The 27,650-nt window shown below is 32.6% G+C and overlaps 1 protein-coding gene across 2 annotated transcripts in view; it reads right to left on the bottom strand.

The window, feature by feature from the left end:
* The window catches only part of STXBP5 (syntaxin binding protein 5 (tomosyn)), a 185,207-nt gene that overhangs the window by 39,810 nt on the left and 117,747 nt on the right, over positions 1–27,650 (bottom strand). Inside the window, exons 17-21 of one of the 2 annotated variants that reach the window (XM_008574989.1) lie at positions 25,044–25,169; positions 22,679–22,830; positions 15,819–15,884; positions 9,447–9,506; positions 9,298–9,345 (exon numbers count right to left, since the gene is read on the bottom strand). In XM_008574989.1, coding sequence (XP_008573211.1) covers positions 9,298–9,345; positions 9,447–9,506; positions 15,819–15,884; positions 22,679–22,830; positions 25,044–25,169 — 452 coding nt within the window. The remainder of the gene's footprint in view (positions 1–9,297; positions 9,346–9,446; positions 9,507–15,818; positions 15,885–22,678; positions 22,831–25,043; positions 25,170–27,650) is intronic. The other variant, XM_008574988.1, reaches the window with a different exon arrangement.

Genomic DNA, 27,650 nt, shown 5'->3' with positions numbered 1-27,650 from the left:
CGGTAGGGGTGCGACACTGAGGGTTGCGATCCGTTGCCGGTCACGAAAAAAGACAAAAAGGAAAAAAAAAAAAAAAAGAAAATTTTGCTAGAATACATCTGTAATGGGTTTCTTTTCCTTGAATGAAGAGGTATTTATCCAAATATTTGCTAAGTGACAGGCAGGAGAACTGTGCAGTATCTAGCAAGGATTTTTCTTGAGTGGCCCTAATTACTTGAGGTGTGATCACCTACCCTTACCTGATTTTTACTGAAACTAAATGTTCATCTTTTAACTTGATTTCATAGGTACTTTAGTGTGAAAAGCTGGGAAAACATAAGGCAATAGTTGTTAGACAGACATAATGTCATTGCTAACATTTAAATTAGATTTTTTTTTATAAAAAATTTTTTTTTTGTAAAAATAATTCATTCTCATTGTAAAGAATTCAAACAATACATAAAAGTACAAGTTAAAAAAAATCATCCAAATCCCACCAACCAGAAATAACCATTAAGATTGAACATACTTCTGACATTTTTTCTTTGTGTCGATAGCCTACTGATAAATATATGCCGAAAAATAAATGTTTTCTTTTCCTTAAATTTAACTAAAGTGAAATTAAAGGAATTGCTGTATTTCAAACATTTTCTTTACTCTAAGATATGTCCTTTCTTAAAAGCTCTGAAGATAAGGAAATGCATTATAAAATCACTCACAGGTTAAGGTCATTTGTATAAAAGTTTTGATATTAGACGGTTCAGACTGGATCTCAGCTATGAAAGATCAGGATACAAACACTGCTTCTTCCTGATTTTTATTAGCTATATTACTTTTCACATTTCCATGTTCTATAATGCATATTATACTTACAATTTGCATAAAGGCTTAGCATTGGTTAGGTTTAAATACATTTAAAGCTCAACATCAGTCTTTTTACCATTTGTTGGTTTCTCTCTTTGTTGGGTTATTTTCCTCCGTACTTAACTGGATGTTTCATCAGGAAGTAGTTTTTCAAATTAGTGCTATATTGCTTGGCTTCATGGAAGACAGGCATGAACAGAAAGACATTTCATGGTTAGAATGTCTGCCAATATTGTCTTCATACTTGAAGTTTATCTATCTGTTTACCTTTATTATGTTTTCTGTTTCACTAACTGCTTTTTGCCATTTTGTTCCTTCTATTAATTTGAGGATTTAATTTGCTCTACCTTGAGATCATTAATTTAAGCAGTTCTTTTCTCATATAAACATTTAAAGTACACATTTCCCAGGACTTTGGTTGAATCTGCACGCAGACTTCTAGAAAGTCTTCTCTGAGCAGTTGCTTCCTCTCTAGTACCCTGCCCCACACATTCCAATCATGTTAGCAGCCCAGAACTCCAATGTCAGCCTCCTTAGCTTGGTGAGAGTGCAACTCCACTTGGACTTTACCCTGTGCTACAACATGAACATGTTCTGTGGCAGAAAGCTGGCGAATCTGTGGGTCTCACCTCATGTTTTTTCATTCTCTCAAGGATGACATTCTGGCATGACTGTTGTTCAGTGCCTGGAAACAATAGGTTCACACATTCTCATCAGTTTTATACCAGTTGAGCATCCCTAGTCTAAGAATCTAAAATCCAAAATGCTCCATAATCTGAAACTGTTTGAGCATCAGCATGATACTCAAAGGGAACGTTCATTGGAGCTTTTCAGAGTTCATATTTTCAAATTAGAGATGCTCAACTTTTATGTATTCTGCAAATACTCCAAAATCTGAAAAAGTCTAAACTCTCAAACACTCTCGTCCCAACCATCTCAGATAAGGGATACTCAACCTGTAGTTGTTTCCTGTAGTACCAAACCTAAGGTCTAAAGTTGAACTTTAGGCCAAAAGTTTGTATCTCTGCATTTTGTGTGTGTGACTTCTGGAGAATATACTTGTTTTCAAGTCTGTTTCATCAAACTCTTTGATGACAGGTCCAGTAGAGCCAAATATACCTCTAGAGAACCTCCAGTCAGTCCTCCTGGCTTATATCCTGTATTCCGGTATAATTTTGCAGACTTTATCCACAATTTTCTGAAGCTCTTATTTTTACTTCTCAGGAGTCTCAGAAGCACTTACCAACTCAGTTACCCAGCCAGCTTATTTCATTACACTTACCAAGAAACTTCTGCTGAAGCCGTGAAGCAACTCAACTTCCATTGTGGCCTTCAAACTGAATGAGTTTGAATGAGTTCCCAGAAGACACAACCTTTGAACTATTTGAATGAGTTCCCAGAAGACACACTCTTTTTTTTTTTCAACTGTTGTATTCTTCAATCCTTGCCCCTGACACTCACTTTCTTCCTTGCTTCAAAATTCTTTGTCGTTGGAGAGTGCAAACTAGTTCTTTTTCTATGCTTTTGTCCACAGCAGAAACAATGTCAATGATAGCCAAGAGATTTCTTCAATCTGAAGCAAACTAGTGTCAGAGGTATGTCTAAGCAGGTTATTAACCTAGGTCTTTTGTTCTCTCTTCTTATAAACCTGAATGAGGACCTCAAAGCTGGCTGGTTGAGTAAAATATAAAAAGCTTTATTTGTTTGGTAGAAATAGTGAAGTTATACTTGATCACAACAATCATGTCTCCTCCAATGCACATTTCAATATCAAGGAAAGATGTATGATGTGCAAGAGAAGCAAATCTCCAGGCAAGGGGACTGTTTGGACCATTATACCATAAATGACAGTTTCATCGTGGTTGATGTGTTTTAGTCCTTTTGCAACTGGAGATATCTTCATAAGGTTTCTCAATTGTGGAAATTGTCATTGCTTCTTTGAAATTAGACAGATGTTTTGTAATTTTTCTTTAGTTTTTCTACCCACTGTGTCCACATCTTACTTTTCTAAAGAAGGTTTCTTAAAAGAAAGAAAAACAGAACTATAACTTCTACTTTTTATAAGGTTACATTTATAGTAAAAACATAGCTTAACAATAGTAAAATATAAAAGGACTTGTTATCACAGTATGATGAATTTGCCAAAAAAAAAAGAAAAAAAGCAAATTGATTTTTGCTTATACTTAGGTTCAGCAATTGGAATAAAATGACAATATCACTTTTCTCACAACATGCAGAGATCCAATGCTACAATTTTCAAAGGGATAATATTAACCTGCATGCACATTAAATCGGAAGAGCAAAGGGACTAAAAATCAACTTGCAGAATATGGCAAGGAATCCAAGAGGAAAAGTGGGACCAAGGAGCATAAACTCTCATCACTTATCACAGATTATTTTAATAGCAATTTGAACTAATAATATCAATGCCTATCTCCAATGCTAGAAGGTAGAATCCATGAGTTCTGAAACACAATTTATCTTGCAAAACATTGCATTCATGCATGTGTCTAGCACTTGATGTGTGCTCAGTAAACATTGCAATAAATAAATAACTAATTGAACAAAAACTGTCATGGAATTTTATTCCTATAGAAAGAAGCTGAATTTTTTCATAAATAAAATGAGATAAAGAGGGCAAATTAAATATAGTCCTGTTAATCAAAAAGGTGATTTTTAGGAATGGCCACAGAACACATATCCATTACCCGAAATGGAGGGAAATCTTCACAGAGTTATCAATACTTGTCTGGTAAAGATTTGCCTATAACAAGTTCTTTACATTTTTCACCTCCTAGAATTTTTGTCTCAAATTTTTTTCTGACCCTATTTGCTTTGCAAAAATTCATAAAACTTAACGTCTAATTTAACATTATAATTAAGTCCTTTGCAAAACCTCAGAGAATTTTCTACAGAATAAAAAGTATTACATAAACCTGACATAGTAAGTGTTACAGGAAGACCTGTGTCCCTCTCCCCACTAAATTCATATATAGAAGCCCTATACTTCAGTTCATCAGAGTGCAACTATATTTAGAGATAGAATTTTTAAAGAAGTGATTAAGTTATAATGAGGCCTTTAGGTTGGGATCTAATCCAATCTTACTGGTGTCCTTAGAAGAAAAAATTTGGTTACAGAAAAACACCAGAGGCATGAGCACACAAAACCTATGTGAGGATACAGTGAGAAGCAGCTGTCTATAAGCCAAGGAGAGAGGACTTAGAAGAAATCAAACCTGCTGACACCGGGTTTGTAATGACAGCTCTAACAAACTAATAAAGTAAGTAAAGACAGAACATAAATTGTCACATTTATAGCTCTGTTCACACAAGAGTTGACAAAGGTTTTATTTCAGTAATGTAACTTTAATTTGGACTAATTTTCTTTATGTGAGGAAGCAAACAGCAAGCTATTTTTAAAAAGATCCTTCTAATCCTTCTAATGTAATGTAATCCTTCACATCCTTCCAATGTAAGATGGTTCTATAGACAGATAAGTGCACACACAGTAAGTATGGGAATATGAAACAGATTTTCAAGCATATTTTATTAAAAATTTGACAGAAAATACATTCAGAAATATTAACATTTGAATACATAATATGCCAATACTCTTCAGATTTTAGTCATCCTGAAAAAGGAAAAACAGAATTCATTAGAGAAACTCAGACTTGTATAATTGTTTTAAAGTATCTTCCCATGAAATTTAGTTCTTGACCAATTGAGGGTAAGTAATAATTTTCTTTGAAGTAGGAAATATTAAAGTTACCTGTAAAAATGGTATCACTGCACACTTGACTCAGCTTCATTTCAAGATGAATTTCTATTCTTTCAACAGTCATATTGTAGACTGAATATAAAGGTGAACTTCTATAGATCCAATACCATATTTTGGGTTGAATATTGGAGAAATAAAGCAGAAATACTACTGCTATTTTGAATTTTATAATGAATTAAATAATTTTATAACTTAATACTAAATTAATACATACCTTTTCACTCATATGGCAACACATTTTAAATGGACCTCCTTGAATTTATTTTCCAATTTGTAAATATAAAAGAATTGGGAAGACAGCACAAGAAAAAGCAACCACATAAAAAAATAAAAAGCAGATGCTTCAGTAGGAAGTATGAAACAGGAGAGAGGGAGATATTATACAGTAAAACAAGAGTCAAGACACCTTGACTTGACTAGATGAGTCTAGAGACTAGATTGACTTGACTAGACAATCTTGACTATGTCACTACCATGGGGGATTACCTTCGATATGCCACTTAACTTCTCTGAGACTCAATTTCTTTTCTTGAGAAATTAAGGGGTTAGATCTACTTAAAGCTTATGTGATTTAATGATTTAGTGATTTAGAATAAAATGACAAAGAACAGATTTTAGTTATCTTAGAACACTTTAAAAAAGGAATCACTGGGATTCATTTACAAGAAAACTAGTGAAAAAAGAACTTCGACTAATGAACAACATTATCTTCATTTAAATTTACTACAAAAATTACTTTGTTTTTTGTTAAAAAAAGAAAATTAATTATTACCCAAATAACCATGCTAACACAGAATATGAGAGCTTTAAGGTATAATCGTCCCTAAATTAACAAAATACCATAGGAAAAACATTTAGTATAGTTGTCTTGAACTTTGGAGGTACGCATTAAATGGAGCGATTTTTTCTATTTGTTTTGGCACAGCACTCATTTAAGTCACTACAATGTTCAATATTTATTCTTTAATCTCTAGTATTACTTTTCCTTCATAGCTTCATGTAATCAGAAAATTTGGTAATAAATCCTTTTATATAAAATTTAGTAATAAAATGCAACATGGGCCAGGTCACAGACTACAGAATCCAGCTATAAATCTACTTCCAGAATGAAACACACTCAAAATGAAATACAATTAATAATCTTTAGAAAAAGTTAATCATGCAGTTTCAAATTCACTAAAAAATGCTAGCATCTGGACCATATTTTATTCATGAGGATATCATGAAAAATTTGATTAATACTGTATTAACAAAGATGTGCATTTAGTGCTATTTTTATACAAATAAAATAAAAAGCTTTGCAGAATTTTATACTTTCAAAGTTTTAGAAAATATGAGTAAATAAAAATTGATAATCTTATTTTCTACATGAGTTTTGAAAATTGCTAGTAGTAGAGAAAAAGTTATTGATTTTGAAAATGCTGGTCATTAAGATTTTACTAACAAAATTTATCATAAAATATAAACAGGCAAAACAAATTATAATACGTGTATTACATGCTGTAGTTTTCCTTGTGGATGCTGCAACTGTCAGGATCATTTCACCTGATTTAGCTGTCAGTCAGGAAACAAACTATAAAAAGAGTCTTTGGGTAGATACGCTAGCATACCCCACAGTTTGCCCTAGTTATCTTTTCCTTGAGCCTGGTCTTTGAGGAAGGCAGACTTCCAGGCACTGTGTATTATGCTTGGGTGATGAGTACCAAAATGGCATCATGATCTGGTACTAGGACAGAACTTAATATGAGCCATGTTTTTTCCAGGTTACCATGTAGTTAGAACAGGGCCATAACTAGATTATCTTGCTATGAACACACAGGGATTTGTTTTTGAATCCTTACAGCCTTCAGTAAATTGTATTAAGAGGTAATATAGCATAGAGTTTAAGAGGATAAGCAGTGGAGTTGGGCTACCTGACTGCAAATCCTGCATTATCATTTGCTAGCTATGCAACCAATATGTGTTACTTATATTCAATTTTCTCATCTGTAAAACCAGGGAATAATAGTAACCAGTTCACTAAGATTACTGAGTGGATTAAATGTGAAAAATTATTTATAAAGGGTTGGCACAATACGAGAAAAATTATAATGGCTAAGTACATTTCAAAAAATTATCATTATCACCTCAGCTATACTGCTGGGCAGTTAAAAAAAAAAAAAGCTGATTTTTCATGCTTGGGTTAATCTGTTTAAGTGTAAATGGCATCCTGAACTGCCCCCTACAACACACGTGCACACACCCACTCTTTCACCAGCAGTAGTTACTCTTAAAGAAGAGGTGATACTTAGGAATAAACTTTAGAGCCAAGTCATTCAGTCAGGCTTTCACACAAGGTGTTTCTTTTATGAGTGCCAACCTTGGAGGTTAGAAGCTTAATTCTTATGCTTTACTTTATGAGGCCACTGCATAACTACCTAATACTGAAGTTATAAATGTCTACAGATTGAGATATATGATAATTTTATTAGGTTCAGGATACTTCATAGCAAGAATGGGATCGGATGATGGGCAGTGTATGGAGTTCAGAATGTTCAGGAAGTCTTGGTACTTTTGACACCACAGCTTCACACAGAAAACACCAGTCATGAAGAGAGGTCCTCAGGAGATCTATAATTTTCTTCCACTTTATTGACACTCGATGTGTTTGTCAATAGCATATTTTATGCTAATTATTAAAAACTAGATACTAATGTAGGGAGATAAACCAATACGTCATTTTTTTCAACTGCAGAAACTTTACAGTCTAAAATAGAACTGTCTTCCTTAGAAAGACGAAAAATTCGAGATGTTAGCTTTCCTTCTATATACCCAAATCTTGGGATTAAAAAAACACACATAAAGATTGCAACCGAAAACAAACAAAATTACATATAAAGTTGAGGATATAAAAAGCTGGGTTCTTGAAGGTTAAAAATAATTATGCATAACTATGTACTAACATAAATTTGAAAAGTTGAATAAAGTTAACATGTCCACCCAAAATATACAAAAATACAGAAACAAGCTTGAGAAAAAAACAAACAACTCCCCCAAACTCAGCAATAACATAAAAAAAAAAAGCAAGAATGTTGTCACAGAACTATCCTTCCAATGATCTTCCCAGCCCTAATAAATTTGTTAGTAAAGTCTTTCAAATAGTCAAACTCAAATATTCTATGTTACATATTCTATTTAAAACACAGAAAAAAATGGGAAGCTAGTTAATATATATAATAAAGCAAATATAACCCAGACTAAAAATCAGAGAAATTACTTAAAAATGTAATTATGTACAAAGTCCTTTTCATGCTAGGTAAAACTCCTAGGTAATTTCATTCTAAAAGCTGTTTAGCAAAATGTATGTACAAAAATTCATTCTAACTTTGTATAGTATGTGACAGTAAAAGAAACTCTAATGTACTATTAAGATAAAATATACTATAAAGGAAACTGGTTGAAAAGTATTATACTATAGTGCTAGTACATGATTAAAGTGATTTAACTATTACCAAAGATTCACTAAAAAACCACAAATACAAAGAGGTAAATAATTGATTCTCCATAAATGAAGAGCCCTTTTTGCACAAGAATAAACCATCTTATTTAAAAATGACCAGAAGGGCTAAGAGGCAGCAACCATTAATATAACTAAACAGGGTTCAATTTACAAAATGCAGACAACATGGACAAAGAATTTTTGAAAATTTAACCATTAAACATTATCAGGGCTGGCCAGTTAGCTCAGTTGGTTAGAATGTGGTGTTATAACACCAAGGTCAGGGGTTCAGATTCCCATACTGGCCAGCTGCCAAAAAAACAAAACAAAACACACACACAAAGAAAACAATATCGGTTGAGAAAATGTAAAGCTATTCCAGGTGCCTAGAAATTAACCTAATTGAAATAAATTCAAGGAATATGTGGCAGGGGTTTTGGGGGAAAATAAATAATATAATAACAGTATAATAAAATCTTTGGATTTAAATCAAAGACCAATTTTTTTTTTTCTATTTTTTCAAGGCTTTAAACATCTTTGGAAAACATTCAAACTTTTGTGACCCCAAAACCCTAATTTGATTATGTCCCCAAAGTTTGATTATATATTTTGTTCCTTAACTTTAAACCTTGGACTGAGTAGTCATCTCCAAGTATATCCACAAAAACTATCAGAAGAAGTAATATAAATATTCTTACTGTGGCAGCAGTGGGGGGTGAGGGAGGTATGTTCTAGAAAATTCCCCTTTAACCCAAGGGGTTACAGACAAAAAAGTCAATCTTTTAAAAATGATTTCCTTGAAATTTGGGGTCTTGAAAATAAGAGGGAGATGAAATACAGGTAGAAAAAATACAAATATAACTATTAAGAAAAAAATTACTTCAACACTTGAGAGTATAAAATTATATTATTTGTGGCATAAATTGAACCCTGTTTTATTTTAAAATAAAGCAAAAATGAAAATTAAGAGAACAGTTCATACTGTAAGTCAGAGAAAGACCTGCCACCCCAATTTAACTGATTTTTAATAATTATCACCCCAATGAGTTTAGAAAAGACAGAGCCCAAGAGATTATTGTTTAGCATAGGAATAATAAATTAATATATATAAAATGCAATGCACTGGATAATTTTCTGGTGTTGGTTAGCATTGCATATAGCAAGGATTAGAAACAAAATAGAAATTTCTATTTCCTACCTATATCACTGGCTACCATCTTGGAAAACTTTCTGCTTTTGGTCTTCACTGAAAATAATATTTTGATATAAAATGTCAAAATCTATTCAAAGTAAACTAATGAATTAAATATAAGTAAAATTAAATACTTTAAAGTAAAGATACTATACCCTTTTCTATAAAATTATTCATTTTTTGTTCATCATCTGAATTGTGTGGTGATGAAGAACCTACACAAATGAAGACAACGGAAGGAACAGTCATATAGTCAGTCACAAACACTGAGTAACCACAAGAAAAAAGTACAAATGAAAATTTGGTAACCTCTAAAACAAGTTCTCACATTACTGACCATAAGGAGAGGCCATGTATATAGTTAATAACTATTCTTACAATATTACAGTATAGCAATCAGTAGTGTGATATCTTTCATAGAGTAAATATTAACTTTATAATAATTTTTCCTTAAGTACGAACAATCTGGCAAAATCTTGGTATATATGTTAGAGAACATATAAAGAAAAATATATGTGGCAGTCAACTGTTCATTAAAGAAAATTTAGAAATTATTGATATTGGTTAACTGAATAAAGTTTCTCTAGAAGAACCAAGATCCTATACTAGTACATTGCTAGTAAAACTTTTATTTTAAACCCATTCGACTACATACGACAGGGATCTTTAAAATATACCATAGGGATCTTTAAAATAGTAGAAATAATACTTATATTTTAGATAGATTCAAATTTTTATTTAAATTTACTAAGGTAAAAGATATTTAATTTTATTTTGGCTGTGATTCCCAATGTTATCCTATAATCTTATCTAACATTTTTATAAGGAAGATTTTGTCCTTTTTCCTTAAAAAAAAGTTTCTAATTTCTCACAGTATTTATTTAATTTATAATGTGAACTTTTTTTTAAACAAATGCAATTCTAAGTAGTATTCTGGCTGATCACTTTTAGAGATCTACTCATTGTAGGCATATCTCAAATGATATGAAGGGTCATCAAAAAGCTCACGGAAAGATTTGTATTATCTCTTTTTTTTTTTGTTTTTGGTGGCTAGCTGGACCTTAGTGTTATCAGTACCATGCTTTAAGCAACAGTGCTAACTGTTGAGTTCTTGTATTATCTTTTAATTCTATTTTTTCATGAACTTTTGGAGGTATCCTCATATCTCATCCATTATTTTTTTCACAATCTCCGAAGATGTAAATCACTTCCCTTTCTTTTAATTCATATTAGACTTTATCTGTCTTTCATATGATGTTAGTCACTTAATTCCTTATTTTTTAAAATTTACACACATATGACCTTCCTCACTGAAATGAATGCCTAAAAAGCAGGGCATACATCTTGACACATTTTTGCATCTCTTTTGTGATCAGTGGAGTACGCTACATGTAGGAGTCTTTAAGTAACTAAATATTTGCTGAATAAAGAAAGCTTTTCTGCTAGAAGAAATACCTAGGCGATAACTGGAAGTAAATAAAAGGGCTTCCTTTTGGTGCTTTAAAAAATAAATCACAGAGAAAGTACTGAATCTTAAAAAATTAGGTCAAAATTTGACACCCCAAACATCTGCCCCCCCCACAACCAAAATAGTACTTTTTTTTGGCCATGTGGCAAAGATCCTTGAAATCTCTTCTCTGCCCAAGAAAAACCTGCCAACACTGGCAGGACTGAATTACTTCTATGGTGGTCTTAAATGATTACTCACTGAAAATCCATGCTATTTTTGCTAAAGAGCATATAAGAGCCTCATAAATCCCATATTAAAAAAGTATCACACACGTAAAACTGACCTTGGTAACATTTCCAGAAATAAGTATAGTTGTTTTTCATATAAATACAATTCAGATTTAAAGAATATAATAGTTGTGATATGTTACATGTATTTTAAAATATCACTATCCTCTCTGACACTAAAGAGCCACATGTATGTATAAAAATAAATTATTAATACTAATTTTATTTGACATATTTTCTATCAGAGCAATAGCAGGGCAACATATCTATACCTAATAATAAAATTATAGAAATGCTTGATAATTTTCAAAATGAAGGAAGGCAACATATGCTGTAAATGTAAATTTAAAAGGCAGATTTATTTTTTATCCTAAAATTGCCTACTATTGGTTGTCATGAATTATGTGGTAACTCATGGAAAAGTTCTAAAATGGTTTTCATCATATTTTGCTTGAATACATTTACCAAATCAAACTGTACTACAATTAAATAAACATAGAAAAACAAGCAGCTATAGATGTCTAAGATGCAAAGCAACCACAGGTGACACCATTTATATCATAGCATATGTGGCCCTGGGTTTTCTTCACTTTGAAATAACCTAACAAATGGTTTTTTTTTCTTTTAATCACTTAAATATGATATATATATACATACACACACACACACACACATACAGATGCAGTACTAAAAAAATTCCAACATTATTGAAGTGCTCAGTGAAGCAATCTGAGTTCTTTGAAATAAAGATCAACGAGAGGCCATAACCTTCATTTGTTCAGGATGTGTATGTTCAGCAAGCAGAATTAACTTTCTATTTCAGAGACACCATGGGTTTATTTAAAAATAAATGGAAAGAGTAAATTATACTCATTACTTGGATTTTCTCACAATAATTTCTGAAGAGAGCTTTGGTACTTATTAGTTAAATAGTTAAGATCACAAATCTTGACTGTGAGATTTAAAACCTTTGTAAAAAAGTTCCTCTTTATATTAATTAAAGTAGACACACTGGTCTTGATAAAAGGCATACAGCTACTTCTTCTCTTAGTATATATGAAGAATTCAATTTAACTCCCAACCTATTTTTATACATTTCTTCTTTTCCCATAAATACTTTTTCATATTAGCTCTATCGGTTTAAATAATCTATAATGCATCAATTATTTTATATTTTATTTATATCCTATTTCCCTGTGGAAATTATTTGTGGCTGGTAATTTAATTACTAATTTTCATGTTTTTAATAACATAATCTTGTTGTGACTCTTTTGATTCACCTCAAACTCATCCTATACATTATTCTTTTTTAAAGACTATCCAAATTAGTAGAATCTCCATGTGTTGACAAGAGGAGTGATAATAAATTATTTCTTTCTTTTCCTATTAGTATTCTAATAGGGACAAAGGCAAAAAAAGCTAAATATGTAAAGAGTAAGACAATTAGCCTATGATAGCAAAAATTACCATTAACTACTTTAAAATGGACAAGTAGAGAAATATACACATAGCTATAAGAATACAGTGTCAATAGGTTAGCTTTTCAGAATCTCATTTCTAGTCTCTACTATAGTGCTCTTAGCACTTGCGCATGACTTAAACGCTTACTCCTGTTATCTGAAACATGTTTTAGACACAACTATTGCCCACTAAAGTTAGACTTTTTTTTTTTTAAAGAAGTCTCTTTCTTGATATGTAAAAATAGATGTGAATTCTTATATCTTTCAGAGCATAACCAAACACTAAACTGAATAAATTCAGAGTTCTATCTCTAAAGACAAGAATTCATGATGTATCAGTGATTGTTGAGGTCACATGTTTACTTTGCATTTCAAAATTACTGAGGTGTGGGCCGACCCCGTGGCGCACTCGGGAGAGTGCGGCGCTGGGAGCACAGCAGCGCTCCCGCCGCGGGTTTGGATCCTATATAGGGATGGCCCCGGTGCGCTCACTGGCTGAGCACGGTGCAGCCGTTCACAAAAAAAAAAAAAAAAGACAAAAAAAAAAATTACTGAGGTGGAAATAATAAAATATCTAGTGTCATATGAATTTCTTCATATTAAAACTATACTGTTTTTCACATGGACCAAACAGCAAAAAAAAAAAATATAGTGGAAAATGTTAAATTATGTTTGGGTTTCTCTGGTTTGAAGAAAAGAGAATTTGGAGGATTTTTACCTCTATGCACTTATTTATATTTATATACTTAGATTTAAATATACACTTATCTACAATTACCTCTTGTTTGGTTGTTCCAAATTGCTGGATGTACCCAACTTTTGAACGTTTGGCTTAGGATGAAAAGGAGTATTAATTTATTTGGGCTGAATCTTATTAAAAAACTTCTGAACCAGTGCGCTCACTGGCTGAGCACAGTGTGGACGACACCAAGCCAAGGGTTGCGATCCCCTTACCGTTCACAAAAAAAAAAAAAAAAGACAAAAAAAAAAATTACTGAGGTGGAAATAATAAAATATCTAGTGTCATATGAATTTCTTCATATTAAAACTATACTGTTTTTCACATGGACCAAACAGCAAAAAAAAAAAATATAGTGGAAAATGTTAAATTATGTTTGGGTTTCTCTGGTTTGAAGAAAAGAGAATTTGGAGGATTTTTACCTCTATGCACTTATTTATATTTATATACTTAGATTTAAATATACACTTATCTACAATTACCTCTTGTTTGGTTGTTCCAAATTGCTGGATGTACCCAACTTTTGAACGTTTGGCTTAGGATGAAAAGGAGTATTAATTTATTTGGGCTGAATCTTATTAAAAAACTTCTGATGGTCATTTAATATATTTAAATGTAATATATTACATGTAATATGTCCAAATTACCCACTTTGGCTTATATCCCTAACATAATGACAACTGCATTCACGTGTCTTTGGAGAAGGTGAGTAAATCGTAACAGTATTGTATGTAGTTGGAAGAAGAAGAGTAATAATTAAAAAGTATTACAATTCTAAGTTTCAAATTCAGAAGTAACTCTAGCCTATAGAAAAGTTACTCACTCGATATTATTCATTCAAACTTTATTCCACCAATGTTAACACTTAATATTAGGAACTAATTATGTGAGTGATTCCCATGGCTTTGTATGTCTTATTAGTTTAATGAGTAAATTTAAGTATGAAGTTTAAAGAATAGGAAATGTGTGGAAACACTGTAACTTTAAAGATGATCAACTTGTGCAACTTTAGGAAAATGCAATTGTAAAAAGAAAACATCTCAAAAGCTTTTATAATCTTAGATCTAATAAAATGCTAATTCAAAATGTGAGGGAGTAACGTAAAATACCCTTCTCAATATTTCCCATTCTTAAAATTGTTTCTGAAGTAGTAGAACCAGCTATGGAAGGACCAAAACCTGTCTAAACACAGTGTTATTTATGCTAAGATCAATCTTTCTTGTAGAAAGCTGATAAAAATTCCCAGCCAGAAAGATTTAATAAACATGGTAGTTAAAATTATGAAGTCAACTTTATTAAAGATTAGCAAAGTTACAATCCACTAAAATAAAATAATAAATTCAGGATCTTCTTAATTTTAAGGGGCCTCAAAAGATACTAGAAATAATGTTCCTTTGAAATATTAATATACAAATAGGTCACATTATGGATAATATTGGAGAACTTCTTTAATATAGCTATAAATGTATCAGAAATTACTTTGATCAAAAACAAAAATTTAACTAGTCCATAATTACTCTGATAGTTTACAGTCAACATTAGATTATAACTGGTAAAAATCTTTCATAACATTTAAATGGATATTATTCAAGGACTAGAGGAAAGCAGATGATATCATCAACTTTTCCTTGATCCTACCCTGTTCTCCTAAACAATGCCAGGAATGCCCAGAGCAAAGAAAAGATTATAGATAACTAAAACATTTGATTTACTGGTGAGGAGTAAAATGTATTTCCTCTAATAAAGTGTTAAGTACAGAATTGTGGAGTATAATACAAAGCAAATATATTCCACAGGGCCTAGTTACCTGTAGTTTCAGGTTTAGCCTAACCTTTTGAAATTACATATAGAAATGTTGACTTTGCAAAAGACAGGAAACTTTCCTCAAGCTAGGGTCTCTGATGTGGATGGAGAGTTGTGGCACAGCAAGGTTGCTGGCTCAAGGACAGACAAGTTACTGATTGCTCTGTAAAGATACTGGGAAACTGCTACAGGGAAAAACAGTGTTTGCTAAGATCAAACTTTTGTTGGTGGACCAACAACCTTTTGCAAGTTGCATTATGGAATGTCACTTTGCTTGTTTGACTGATGCTACCAGCCTCTATTGTTAAACTATAACCCCACCTATGTTCTTTTCCTGTAATTTCGTGGTCTGGAGAATAAACGCAGGGCGAGAACCCCTGTTCGTGGTTAATTTCCAAAAAGAAGGAATGCCTCTCTCTCTTGAGGGTTCTGGGAAATTAACCCCTCTGGGGTTTCTCACTGCTTGGAAGAGATGGGCTTTGAGTAATCCTTTTGCGGCTCCGTCACCCAGGGGAAAAGAGGTGACAAATCCATGTGAGGCAAAGCAACACAGAATTATATGATTCTTAACAGGTAAAAGCTTTGGATTTTTATCTAGCACCAGCTCCACTGCTTCTCACTTTATCAGACTGCAAAGAATACAGTTATGATTTTAAGAATAAATATGTGACACAAAAGTTTTTTGTTAGCGTATTTTAAATGCATAGAAAAGGTACATTGATATATTATGTTTGTTTCTGTAGAATCATAATTATTAATGAAATAAAATAAAATAAAAAACAAATTACCAGAAGTTGGAGATTTGCAGCGGTCCTCTGGAACTACAGTCCCTTCACTAATATCACAGAGACCTGCTATAAAACAAAACCAAAAACAAATCACAACACAAAATTATGTAAGTACAGTTTTGTCTTATATTTACAGTACACATTTAACTACTATTCATTTAAAAGAACCTAGCAGTTTAACAGACTGTTTTTGCCCATTAGGTTTGAGATAGAACATAGGAACATTTTGTCAACACCACGCTCAGCCAGTGAGCAAACCGGCCATCCCTATATAGGATCCGAACCCGTGGCCTTGGTGTTATCAGCACCGCACTCTACCGAGTGAGCCACGGGCCGGCCTCACAGAACATAGGAACATTTTGATATTAAAATACCTCGAACTAATATAGTAATCATCAGTTAAATAAATAAAAACATAGGCTGGAAACAGAATTTCCAAGAGACAATTTGCTGCTCTTCAAAGACATTAGACATAATGCAAGACTTTGTTTAAAATCAGTAATGTGGGAGCATATGATATATTTCTTATTGAATTTCTTTTGAGGGAGAATAAATACTTATCAATAAGTTTGGTAATTTTTATATCATAGCAACCCTCAACTCAAATGTCAAAGTGGTTTCCCATAAGTATGTCTCAAACACCTCCTTTAAATATTTTTGAATAATTTAAAAATATTTGTATCTCCAATGTGCAATATTTAAAATATTGTACATTACTTATCTTGTATGGCTATACCTCTTAAAAACCACACCATTCCATTTTTTAGAGAATTCTAAAGAAACACTTTCTTTTCACAGACATACATGAATTATATAAAACTGATCTATTTCACTGGATGCTGTAAATTCTTAGCAGAAACCATAGCAATGCATCTTATGCTATGGACAAGAACTAAAAGCTATAGTAAAGTACAAAGTAAACAATTAGTATGGAAGAACTGTGGTTACTAGGAGTGAGAGGGAGTGAGGATAGTGAGAGGTTGGATAACAGACACAACACAGCTAGATAGGAAAAATAAATTCTATTTGTGTACAGTCAAGGTAGACATCTATAATTATAACAATAATTTACTGCATGCTATCATATAGCTAGAAGAGATCAAATGTCCTCATCACAAAAAATGATTTAAGTTCTATAATAATGAATATGTTAATTACCCTGATTTGACCATCACACAGTGTACACATGTACACATGTATTGAAATATAACTCTGTACCCAACAAATATGTATAATCAATGTTTCAATAAAATTTTTTTAAAAATTAGCATAAATATTAATTTGCCTGGTGACTGAAATAAAAAAATTCCTACAAACTGTTAAAAATTACAAATAAAAAAAACACATTAGGGGTTTGGTCTAGCTGGGTAATAGACAAGTGGTTCCATGTCTAAGCCTCAGAAGTCAGGTATCACAACAACATATGTGCATGTATGAACAACATCTGCTTTTCCATTACTTTGGTAAATGACATGATGTTACAATCCCTACAGTCACTAAGAAAGTTTTTACAGTAACAGTTTCAGAGAACACTGAGTATTAAATTGGGTTTATAACAAGCATTTTCTATTTTGAACTATATATTATTTATCTTCATTAGGTAGGAAGTTCTTGAATAAGAATCAGTGGTTTTAAAATCTTCATCAAAATAATGGTTCTGGAAAAGACTTGGTTTTTACCATTCTAAAACAATGGATATTATAGGTATGTATTTAATCTTTGACAAAATATTTGTTTATGTAAATAAACTATTTCTTGCTAGAATACTAAAATTAGCAGATCTCTCAACAGTAGTGATAATATGCTCTAATATTATAATGTGCCTACTACTGACTAAAAATAATCAATTTTGAAATTTTAAGCCCTTGGTATTTTTGTCAACTGCTGTTAAACAGTATAAAATGTACTACATGATACAACTCTGATTCTTAAAATGGCCCAGAAAGAAACATTTAGGAAGCTGAATTAAAGAATGTGGATAGATATGATTTAATTTACACATTAAATTTATTACAGTGACCATTAAATGAGCTAAAAAGCCCCTCAATGCCTTCTATGTCACTCAGGACAAAAGTCAAAATCCAAACTTACATGGTTGATTGGTGTGTATGATCTTCTGACACATGATAACCTGTTTTCTCTTTGACTTTATTTCCTTTCCTTCTTCCACCTTCTCTCCACCACCCTCTCTCTCTCTACTCAAACCACACTGACTCCTGACTGTTCCTTGAACTTACCACGTGTAATGTTTCAGAGCAATTTGTACTTGCTATTCTTTTGCTTGAAATGTTCTTTTCCGATACATCCTCATGGATAACAGCTCTCTAAATTCCTTTACACCTTTACTCCAAAGTAACCTGGATACTCTACTTTAGATTTAAGACTTGCTTGAAATGTTCTTTTCCGATACATCCTCATGGATAACAGCTCTCTAAATTCCTTTACATTTTTACTCCAAAGTAACCTGGATACTCTACTTTAGATTTAAGATTCCCATCACTGACATTCCAAATCTCCTTCCTTTAATTATTTTTCTACTTGGCACTATTATATAACTTAATATATATTAATTATCTTTTTAATTGTCTGTCTTTCCCAATAGAATGTGAGTTCCATGAGGGCAGAGATTTTTGTCTTGTTGTCTATAATGGTGCAGAGCACATGGTAGGTGCTTGATAAATATTTATTAAATCATTGAGTAAACATATGTGAAAGAATTTCATAGCATATAATCTAATCCACACTCTTTGTTATTGCCAGAATCCCTTCAACGAATATTGCTAGCAATATAGTCAACCAGGCTCTGCTCAAATGTATCCCAACCCAATTAGCTAGCTGGTCATATCCAACACTTGCTGAGTGCTTACTATGTGCCAAATACCAGCATAAATGCTTAACTCATTTAACTCTTATGGCAGCAAATGAGGTAGACGGTATCATTCTCATTTTACAAGAGAAGAAATTGAGGCATTGAGTTTTTAAAAACTAACCTGCTTTAAAAATGAGGAGGAAATATAACGAATATAGAAGTATAATTTTAAATCTTCTATACTTGTCACATTACTGTATTCAGCACTTTTTCTCACATCATTGACATGCATTAGGTTATGGTCAATAGTAATAAAACAACCACTTGACTGAGTGCCAATGATGTTCCAGTCACAGATTAGGCATGATGTATATGCCATTTCACTTAATGAATATGCTAACTTTATCTCCATTTTATAAATGAAGACACTGGGACTCAGAGAAGTATCTTCTGTAGTATCACATACTTAAAAAGAGGGCTGAGATTTAAACTTGGATCTGCCTAAACTAACAAAATCTCCAAGTATGTTTCACATGAACTACTCTTGTGCTAATTTTCTCTGTTCTATATCTATGCAATCAATCTTAACCTAAACACATGACTTACATTTACTGTTGATAAATTTCATTTTCATGGTTTAAGTTTACTATTTCTACCTATAAATACTGGATCTTTTTTTTTTTTTTTGAGACCGGCTGCACCGCGCTCAGCCAGCGAGCGCTGTGAGCTCACCGGTCATCCCTATATAGGATCCGAACCCGCGGCGGGAGTGCTGCTGTGCTCCCAGCGCCGCACTCTCCCAAGTGCGCCACGGGCTCGGCCCAATACTGGATCTTTTTGAGTCTTCACTCTGCCATCAAATGCAGTAGTTACCTCTTAAATAGCAATAATTTTGATAAGCTTTTGATACCCTTCTCTTTCAGATAGGAAGCTTAATTCACTACTGAAAAGACTCAAAAAAACATAATAATGTGTTATTCAACATAATATATCCATTAACTGAGGCATACTACATAATGGTTAATATTAAGGCATAAATTAACCTACTAGGTACCATAGTTTAAACCATGGGGCAGGCAAACATTTTCTGTAATGGTCTAGACAGTAAATAACTTGGGCTTTTGGAGTCAAAATCACTGTTGCAACTACGCAGCTCTAATGTTGTAGCACAAAAGCAGCCATAAACAAATATGCATAAACATAAATATGCATGGTGCCGCTCCAACAAACTGTATTCAAAAAATTCAGGAAGTGGGCCAGATTGAGTCTGCAGAGTGGTTTGCTGACTCCTGGTTTAATCAATCTTGTGATAGTCAAACAGAACTCGGTTACTTCCACATGTCTGGTACACAAAAGTGTCATGAAATTCTTTATCAAATACCTTATTGGCTTCAGGAAACAGTATGTCAACAGGCTGCCATAAGACACCAATGTATTTACCAGTTTAGAAAAGTAAAATTGATTTTGCTACAACTTACTTTTAGTGAACTCCTGCTGACTTCTATTGACTGTTTCTATTTTCTATATGCACACAAGGCATCAACTCATTCTAGAATTCTGACTAATTTGTACATCAAAATAATGAGTTAGTAAAGCATTTGACCTTTACCTATTGGGGGTACCTTCTAAATTCATGAGTTCTCTTCATATCCCTTTATTATCGTTTGGTCTGCCTCATTTACATAAAGTAGCTTGGGCTTTAATTTATTAGTTTCCATACTTTCCATAAAGAAAAAATCATTCTTCTTAATGGAAAGTTGAGAAACAAAGTTATTTAGTTCTACTTCCTGTGTTTCAACTACTACTTAAAATCATACTTACAGTGGGGTCCTAATCCTTCTTTAACCATATTTTCATTGCTAACAAGCATTTCTTTGTTATATCTCCAATTATTTGGAAATCAGCCTTAGTTTGACACAGTGCTTATTGTTCTATGCAATGTTTTTATCCATTCTTGACTGTGTCCCTTATTTCTTACATATAGAATTTTTTATTTCTTATAACACACACACACACACACACACACACACACACACACACACACAAATATTTGTCCCTGTGACAGTGTCATAATTTTTATCATGAAAACACAGTCTGTATTTTAGTCAATGGTATAATTGTATTGCAATACAGCTATAACATGTTTAAAGTTAGCCTAAATAGTCTTATCTTATAAAATAAATTCCTGAGTGACACTAGCTTTTTTTATCAAAATATATTGGCATCTATTAGTAGCAAAAAATTTAACCATTCAAAATGACCTACAAAATGAGAATGAAGAACAATTTGATGACATTTGAGATATACCACAAGAACATATTATAAAATACACTTTAGCAAGATTATTGTTTCTTACGTCAATGTGATGAAAAGAAATTTAGTCACAATTATTCTATATTTAATTTTATTTTAAATATAAATAAGTATCTTTTTGGTATTAGAGGTACATATATTAAGATGTTATTTCAAAGCATATTTTAAAATAATTTTCCTTTAAATTTTATTTCAAACATAGCCCATATATCGATAAACTAATCATAACAACAACGGGTTAATTTCTTACACTAATTAAGAAACTTCAAATAGTTCTCCTGTGCCTAAAAATCTAATTCTTCAATATAAAATGAAACAAATAATATTATGTGGTTTACTACAGAATAAGGTAGGATACAGTGAAATTTAAGAAAAAATATTTTTAAAATTGCATGTTACATACCATTGGTCTCTACCCTTGGATAAATTTAGGTATTTAATTTCTAGCAATTGAATGTAAAACTATATAAGATATAAAGCAATTAATTAATTTTAGGACTAGTATAATTTTTACAAGTTTGTAAAAAAAAAATCTAAAGTTTTTTTCATCTAAAAAAACTCTCTGCCATAATAATGCTCTCTTTCTACCTAAATATTAGTTTCTTTGCTTTATAAAGAAATTGGATTGGGACACAAGCAAAATAGCCATTTTCACATACATACTATGAGATTAAGTAATGAGTATAGTGTTTTAGATATAAAATGCTTTAATAAGCTCTTTTAAAAACAGATGAGAAGAAAACCAATAATTTTACAAAGAACGAACATGCCAAGACATAAATGACTTACTTAAATATGAAGAACGAAGTTTTTTCACAGACTCAGAATATAAGATAGAAAGGCCGCACATGCAAGAAGTCATTATCAGCGCACCTTAGTGAAGCAATGAAAGGGGAAGGAAAATAAAAAAAAGGAGACAAAGATTCTAGAAAGGTATGGTTGGGACAACAATCTGTGCTGAAGATATTACATGACGAAATGATCACATTCAACAAACAAAAATGGAAAAAAAAATTTGAAAAGATAAATTCAACCATGAAGTGAAAGTGACAGAGAGGTCTACATACCCTCACCTTTTTTTTTGCTTTTTTCATGAACTGCAAAATTGGTAGTATTAGCTAATAATGTACTGAGAGCAATTAAAAAATGAATCACAGAGAGCATTTTAATTCAGAGGGACTGAGTTAGGAAGCACAGACAAGAGCTTCCCAAACACTGTTCCAATGCACACTGGTATTCTGCAAATGAGTTAAGAGAGCAATTAAAAAATGAATCACAGAGAGCATTTTAATTCAGAGGGACTGAGTTAGGAAGCATAGACAAGAGCTTCCCAAACACTGTTCCAATGCACACTGGTATTCTGCAAATGAGTTAACTGTATCCAAAACAGGGTTGTCCTCAATCCCTGGTTCTATTTTAAAGAGATAAATATTCCTGTTATTATAATTTAGCTGAAGAAGTTTGACCCTGTGGTTCTTTCTCAATGTTAAATATAATCCTAGAATATTAAAAATATTAAAATATTATATATTAAAATATTAAAAACGAAAGCAAGAATCAGTAACAACACACACACAAAAATAAGACTCATACCTTTCTCCAGTTTATGACAGTTTATATATACAGACTAAATCTGGCAAGCCGTTTACCTAACTGAAGTCCTTATATACGTAGCAGTAAGTCAGCATTTATAGAACTCCTAAAGCTCAGGATCATTTTCTTTTTCTTTTCTTTTTACCTCCTGAAGGTTGTCGAGATTTACGAGGAGATCTGGGTTCTCTCCGATAAGGATCATTAGAGCCATATAATTCAATAGTGCCCAGGTTGAGCAGCACTGCTTTCTGGAGGTAGTCAACCATAGCAATGCCATTACAATTGCCAAAAACCACCCTGAGAGTAGTAAAAGAGCAAACATTTTAGCACAAACAAATAATTACAAGAGAATGCATTATAGTCTATAACGCTGAAGAAAGAAGCATAATGGATCTTTTAGAAAATTCTTTCAAACAGAAGACAGCTATGGTCGTTGAAATACAGGTTACATAGGCGCTTTCTTGAAACTGTTTAGATCTTCTGCAGACATTAATTATTTAACATCATTAAATCAATTACTTTATCAACATCAGTTATAAAAAAATATTTGGCAAAGGAATGGAAACTTGATCAGAGATATACATGTCCTACACTAGGCAAGGTAACACCTATTTTTCTTCCTTGAAGGCATTTTGAGCCCCTCAGGGGAAGACATTTCCTTCTTCTATGAAAATAGGGGACTATACATTGAGGAAAGTTTTGGTAATCCTTACAGTCAAGAATAAAAAGTAGAAGTCTTAGAGGCCTCCTTTTGGGATGTTTGAAATGCCTCCTCAATTACAAATCAGCAACTATAAACCAATTTTATTCTTTTAAGATCTCTTAAGCCAGGAGTTAAAAACTGACATGTATAAAGGGGCTAGATAAGTAAGTAAAAGAGGCCAGGTAAGGACTTTGGTGATTTGAAGAATGTGCAATGGAACTAAAGAGGAAAAAGTTCAACTCAGTTTCAACTGACTATTGTCAGGCAGGAATGCAGACATGGGTCAGATAGTTTTCAGTTGAAGCTCTAAAAATGGATTTACACATTATTTAGTCTTGCCAACTAATTCAAATTTTAAAAATACACAGGAAGGGCCAAACAAAATATAACTGTGAGCCTATTGAGGCCTGTGATCAGTTGATTTGCAACTTTCTTTGAAACTTCCTATTAGTTCTTTCTCTTATTCTGTCTGTTCTCTTTATGACTGGGAGATAATAAAATATTTAAAAGGAGAAGGTTTGTGCATTTGGGGTAGACATGAGAGAAGACTATCTCAGACTACAGCCAGTGTTAGTTGGGTGTACAAATAAAAGACATGAGAGAAGACTCTCAGACCACAGCAAGTTAGTTGGGTGTACAAGTGCAAAAGATAGAGTAGGTGGTGTGTAGTGGATTAAATGTCTCCCCCAAACTCATTGAAGTTTGAATTGTATCCCCCAAGCTTTATGTATTAGAAACTTGGCCCATACTGTGACTGTTAAGAGGGTGGGAAGTCCTACTACAGTAATTGAAAGGTAGGGCCTTGAAGATGTGACTAGATTCTAGGACCATGCCGTAGTGAATGGATTAATAATGGCGGTCAGGGGCATGGTTCTGAGGGCTTTAAAAGGAGAGTGAATGAGGAGGTTGGTCTCTTGCTTTCTCTGCTCCATTTTCACAACGTGATTCTCTGCTGTCACTATTGCCACTACTAACACTCTCACCAGATGTGTTCACTCAACTTTGGACTTTCCAGCCTCAGAAACTGTAAGCAATAAATTTTGTTTTCTTTATAACCCAGTTCCATGTATTTTGTTATAAGCAACAGAAACAGACTAATACATGGTAATAGCTTCCAGGAAAAAAAAAAGATAAGTGAGTCCCTAGGAGGGAAAGAAAGAGACAATGGCCTACACATGACAAATAGCTCCGGGACTAAACAGATAGTAAGCAGTTTCTTACACTGCAATGTTGATTTCTGAAAACAAAAACACTAACAAATGCTTTATTAGTCTATTGTAATGCAATGGATAATTACTTGACAGCATGAACTGATAAATAAAACAAATATATCTGTAGCATAGATGAATACTTTACCAAACTATTGGTATGCCTTTATAATTTATACAAGTTAACTTTGGAAGTAGAAAGAACAAGTTACACAGCTATACCAACATTTACAGACTCAGTTTATAACACAGTCTTCTGGTTTCATGTTGTTAGACCTCCACTACACTGAGTAGGAATGAGAAAGTTATTTCTGGGAGTATTTTCGGGAAAGGATATATTGACTTTAAAACTTTATCGCAAATAATTCATTGGCCCATGAGGTATTTAACTGTACATCAGGAAGCAGTATACGCATACCCAGAGTAAACTAACCAGAACAAAATTATGTTCCAAGTAAACATTAAATTTGGTCTGAAATCAAAGTTATAGAACAACATTTTAGGTGATGACATAACTAATACCATGCTTTCTATTTTTAAAAATAACATGATATATGAAATACTATTAAGAGACCGAGGAAAACATAAATTGTACTCACAGTCCATATGAAGAATTGACTGCCAGGCTAGTTATTTGTTGTGGTGGTTCTCCACCCACCCATACCAACTGAATAACTAGTTCTGTCTGATAACCTGGAGACTGTTTAAGTGGTGAGTTTTTCACTCTGAAAGAAAGGAAAACATGTTTAACCCATTTTCAATTTTATTCTTAGCCGATGTAATTATAAAGTCATACATAAATAGCCATACACAAATAACTTTATATATAAAACTATAGTAGACATTAAAAATGTAAAAATAAGAATCCTGCCCTATAGAATCATTTAATCTAGTTGGAGCCTGAACAGATGTATAAAAAACAAAAATAAGAAATCATATACCAATTCCACATATAAAGTAGGAAAGGATGGCCAGGGTGAAGGAGGAGGAGAAAAAGGAAGGAATGAGGAGGAAGAATAGGGAGGGATAAAGGAAGGACAGAGAGGAATGGGGAGAAGGATGAAGGGAAGGAGCAGCCCAGGAATTAAGGAGAGAGAGAGAAAAAAATCAAGTTAGAAAAAAATGCAAATTATCAAAGCAGACTTAAAACTTAAAAACATGATTTTAAACTAAATAAAAACTGGTCAAAAACATGAGTGAAAGAATGAGTTAAAAACAAATGTGAACCATTTATTTTTGTATGTGGCTGCTTTTACTATATAAAAATTCTACTTTGACTTCAAGGTTATAGTATTTTTGACTGCACAGACTCTACTCCCAATAATTGCTGAATAGTGCGCTATATATATATATACATGGAAAACATATATAAATATGCAAACAAGATAAAGAAGCAGGGAACCCATATTTGAGGATTAGTAAGTCTAAGTTTAGTCACAGTGAAAGGTGTGTGCAGTGACAGTAAGAAATCAATACAGCAAAATAGGCCAGTGCCTAACTTTAGAGGGTCTTCAAGGCCTGGTTGCAAAAGGTTTGATGTTGGTGGAAAGAACTCTAGGCTCTTGGGAAAGCTGGAGTTTGAGTCCTGTCTCTGTCACTTACCAACCAAATGTCTTCTCATCTAAAGAGTGGGAATATGACTTCCTAATCACGTTATGAGGAAATTGTGAGTGTCTATGAAAGTGCTTTGTAGATAGTCAAATTACACAAAAATAATATATTTTCATTATTATTAAAGAATTAAAAGCCAGTTGTAGTTGATTGAATTATGTCCCCCCAAAACTCATTGAAGCTTGAATTGTGTCCCCCAAGTTTTACATATTAGAAACTAAGACCCCACTACGACTGTTAAGAGGGTGGTAAATTCTATTATGGTAGTTGAAAGGTGGAGCCTTTGAAGAGGTGACTGTAGGACCATGCAACAGTGAATGCGTTAAAAATGGTGGTCAGGGGTGTGGTTCTGAGGGCTTTAACAGAATAGTCTGTCCTTCTCTATCTCTGCTCTCTTTCTGCTCTCTCTGCTTCCACCATCTTGCAATGTGGGACCCTTGAGTACTGGTGCCTCCCCAGATGGACTTTGGACTTCCCAGCCTCAGAAACTGTAAAGAAATACATTTCTTTTTCTTTATAGATCACCCAGTTTTAGGTATTTTATTATAAGCAACTCGAACAGACTAATACAAGAGTGAAGGTTTATAAGATATATTTGGGAAAGATTAATTTGATGGACATATGCAAGATGAATTAGAATAGGAAGACCAATTAGGAAGTTCCTGTGATTCTTCCAATGCAAAACAATAAAAAGGTAGATTTGAAATACATTATGATGTAAGAATTGATAAGGCCTGTAAATTTCAGGAAGGCAGAAACCTTGCAGCCACTTTCAATACTCAGGCATAAAGACAGTACTCAAGTTTTAATGAATGAATGAATGAGTTGGAGGATAATTAGAGGTCGGATAGAGGAGGAAAAGAAGACAGAGTAATTAAATTTTTGGTCAAAAATATGTAAATAAATAGAATAAAGGTGTCAGGATGAAGAGATAGTTTTAGGAAAATACATATGTGGTTATTAAGTTTGAGGTGATGGTTGGAAATTACAAGTAGAGATACTCAGCAGACAGTTAAATGTATTACCAAACCTCAAGAATTTATGCTAAGCTTATATTGATTAAACTTGTGATAAGTATGTTAGAAAGTGGTAGTGAGGGAGGTGTTTGTAAGAGTATGAGACTTTCTGAGGAATAAATACTTATATACAGTACCTGTTAAACATGTATGACAAAACTTCAAGTGGACTTGAAAGATACATTGTTTTCTTTTTTAATTTATTTTTGAATTGAAATATAATTGATAAACACATTTATAGGGTACAGAGTTGACTGTCAGTATTTGTGTACAGTATATGAGGATCAAATCAATATTATTAGCATGTTCATTACAAATCATAATTATTCTTTGTGTGCCTTACCCAATTATTCCCTAATATCCCTAAAAGATACATTTTTAAAAACGATGAACAATTTATTTTTGTTTGACTATTTTTACTATAAAAAGAATCTACTGCAACTTTAAGTTAAAAAATTGTTTTGATTGCACAGAATCTTTCTCCAATAATTGCTCCCACAAAACATATTTTAAAAACGATGAACAATTTATTTTTGTTTGACTATTTTTACTATAAAAAGAATCTACTGCGACTTTAAG

The sequence above is a fragment of the Galeopterus variegatus genome, unplaced genomic scaffold (genome assembly GCF_000696425.1).
Source record: "Galeopterus variegatus unplaced genomic scaffold, G_variegatus-3.0.2 Scaffold1126, whole genome shotgun sequence".
Classification (NCBI taxonomy): domain Eukaryota; kingdom Metazoa; phylum Chordata; class Mammalia; order Dermoptera; family Cynocephalidae; genus Galeopterus; species Galeopterus variegatus.
This window is presented reverse-complemented; position numbering and strand designations above follow the sequence as displayed.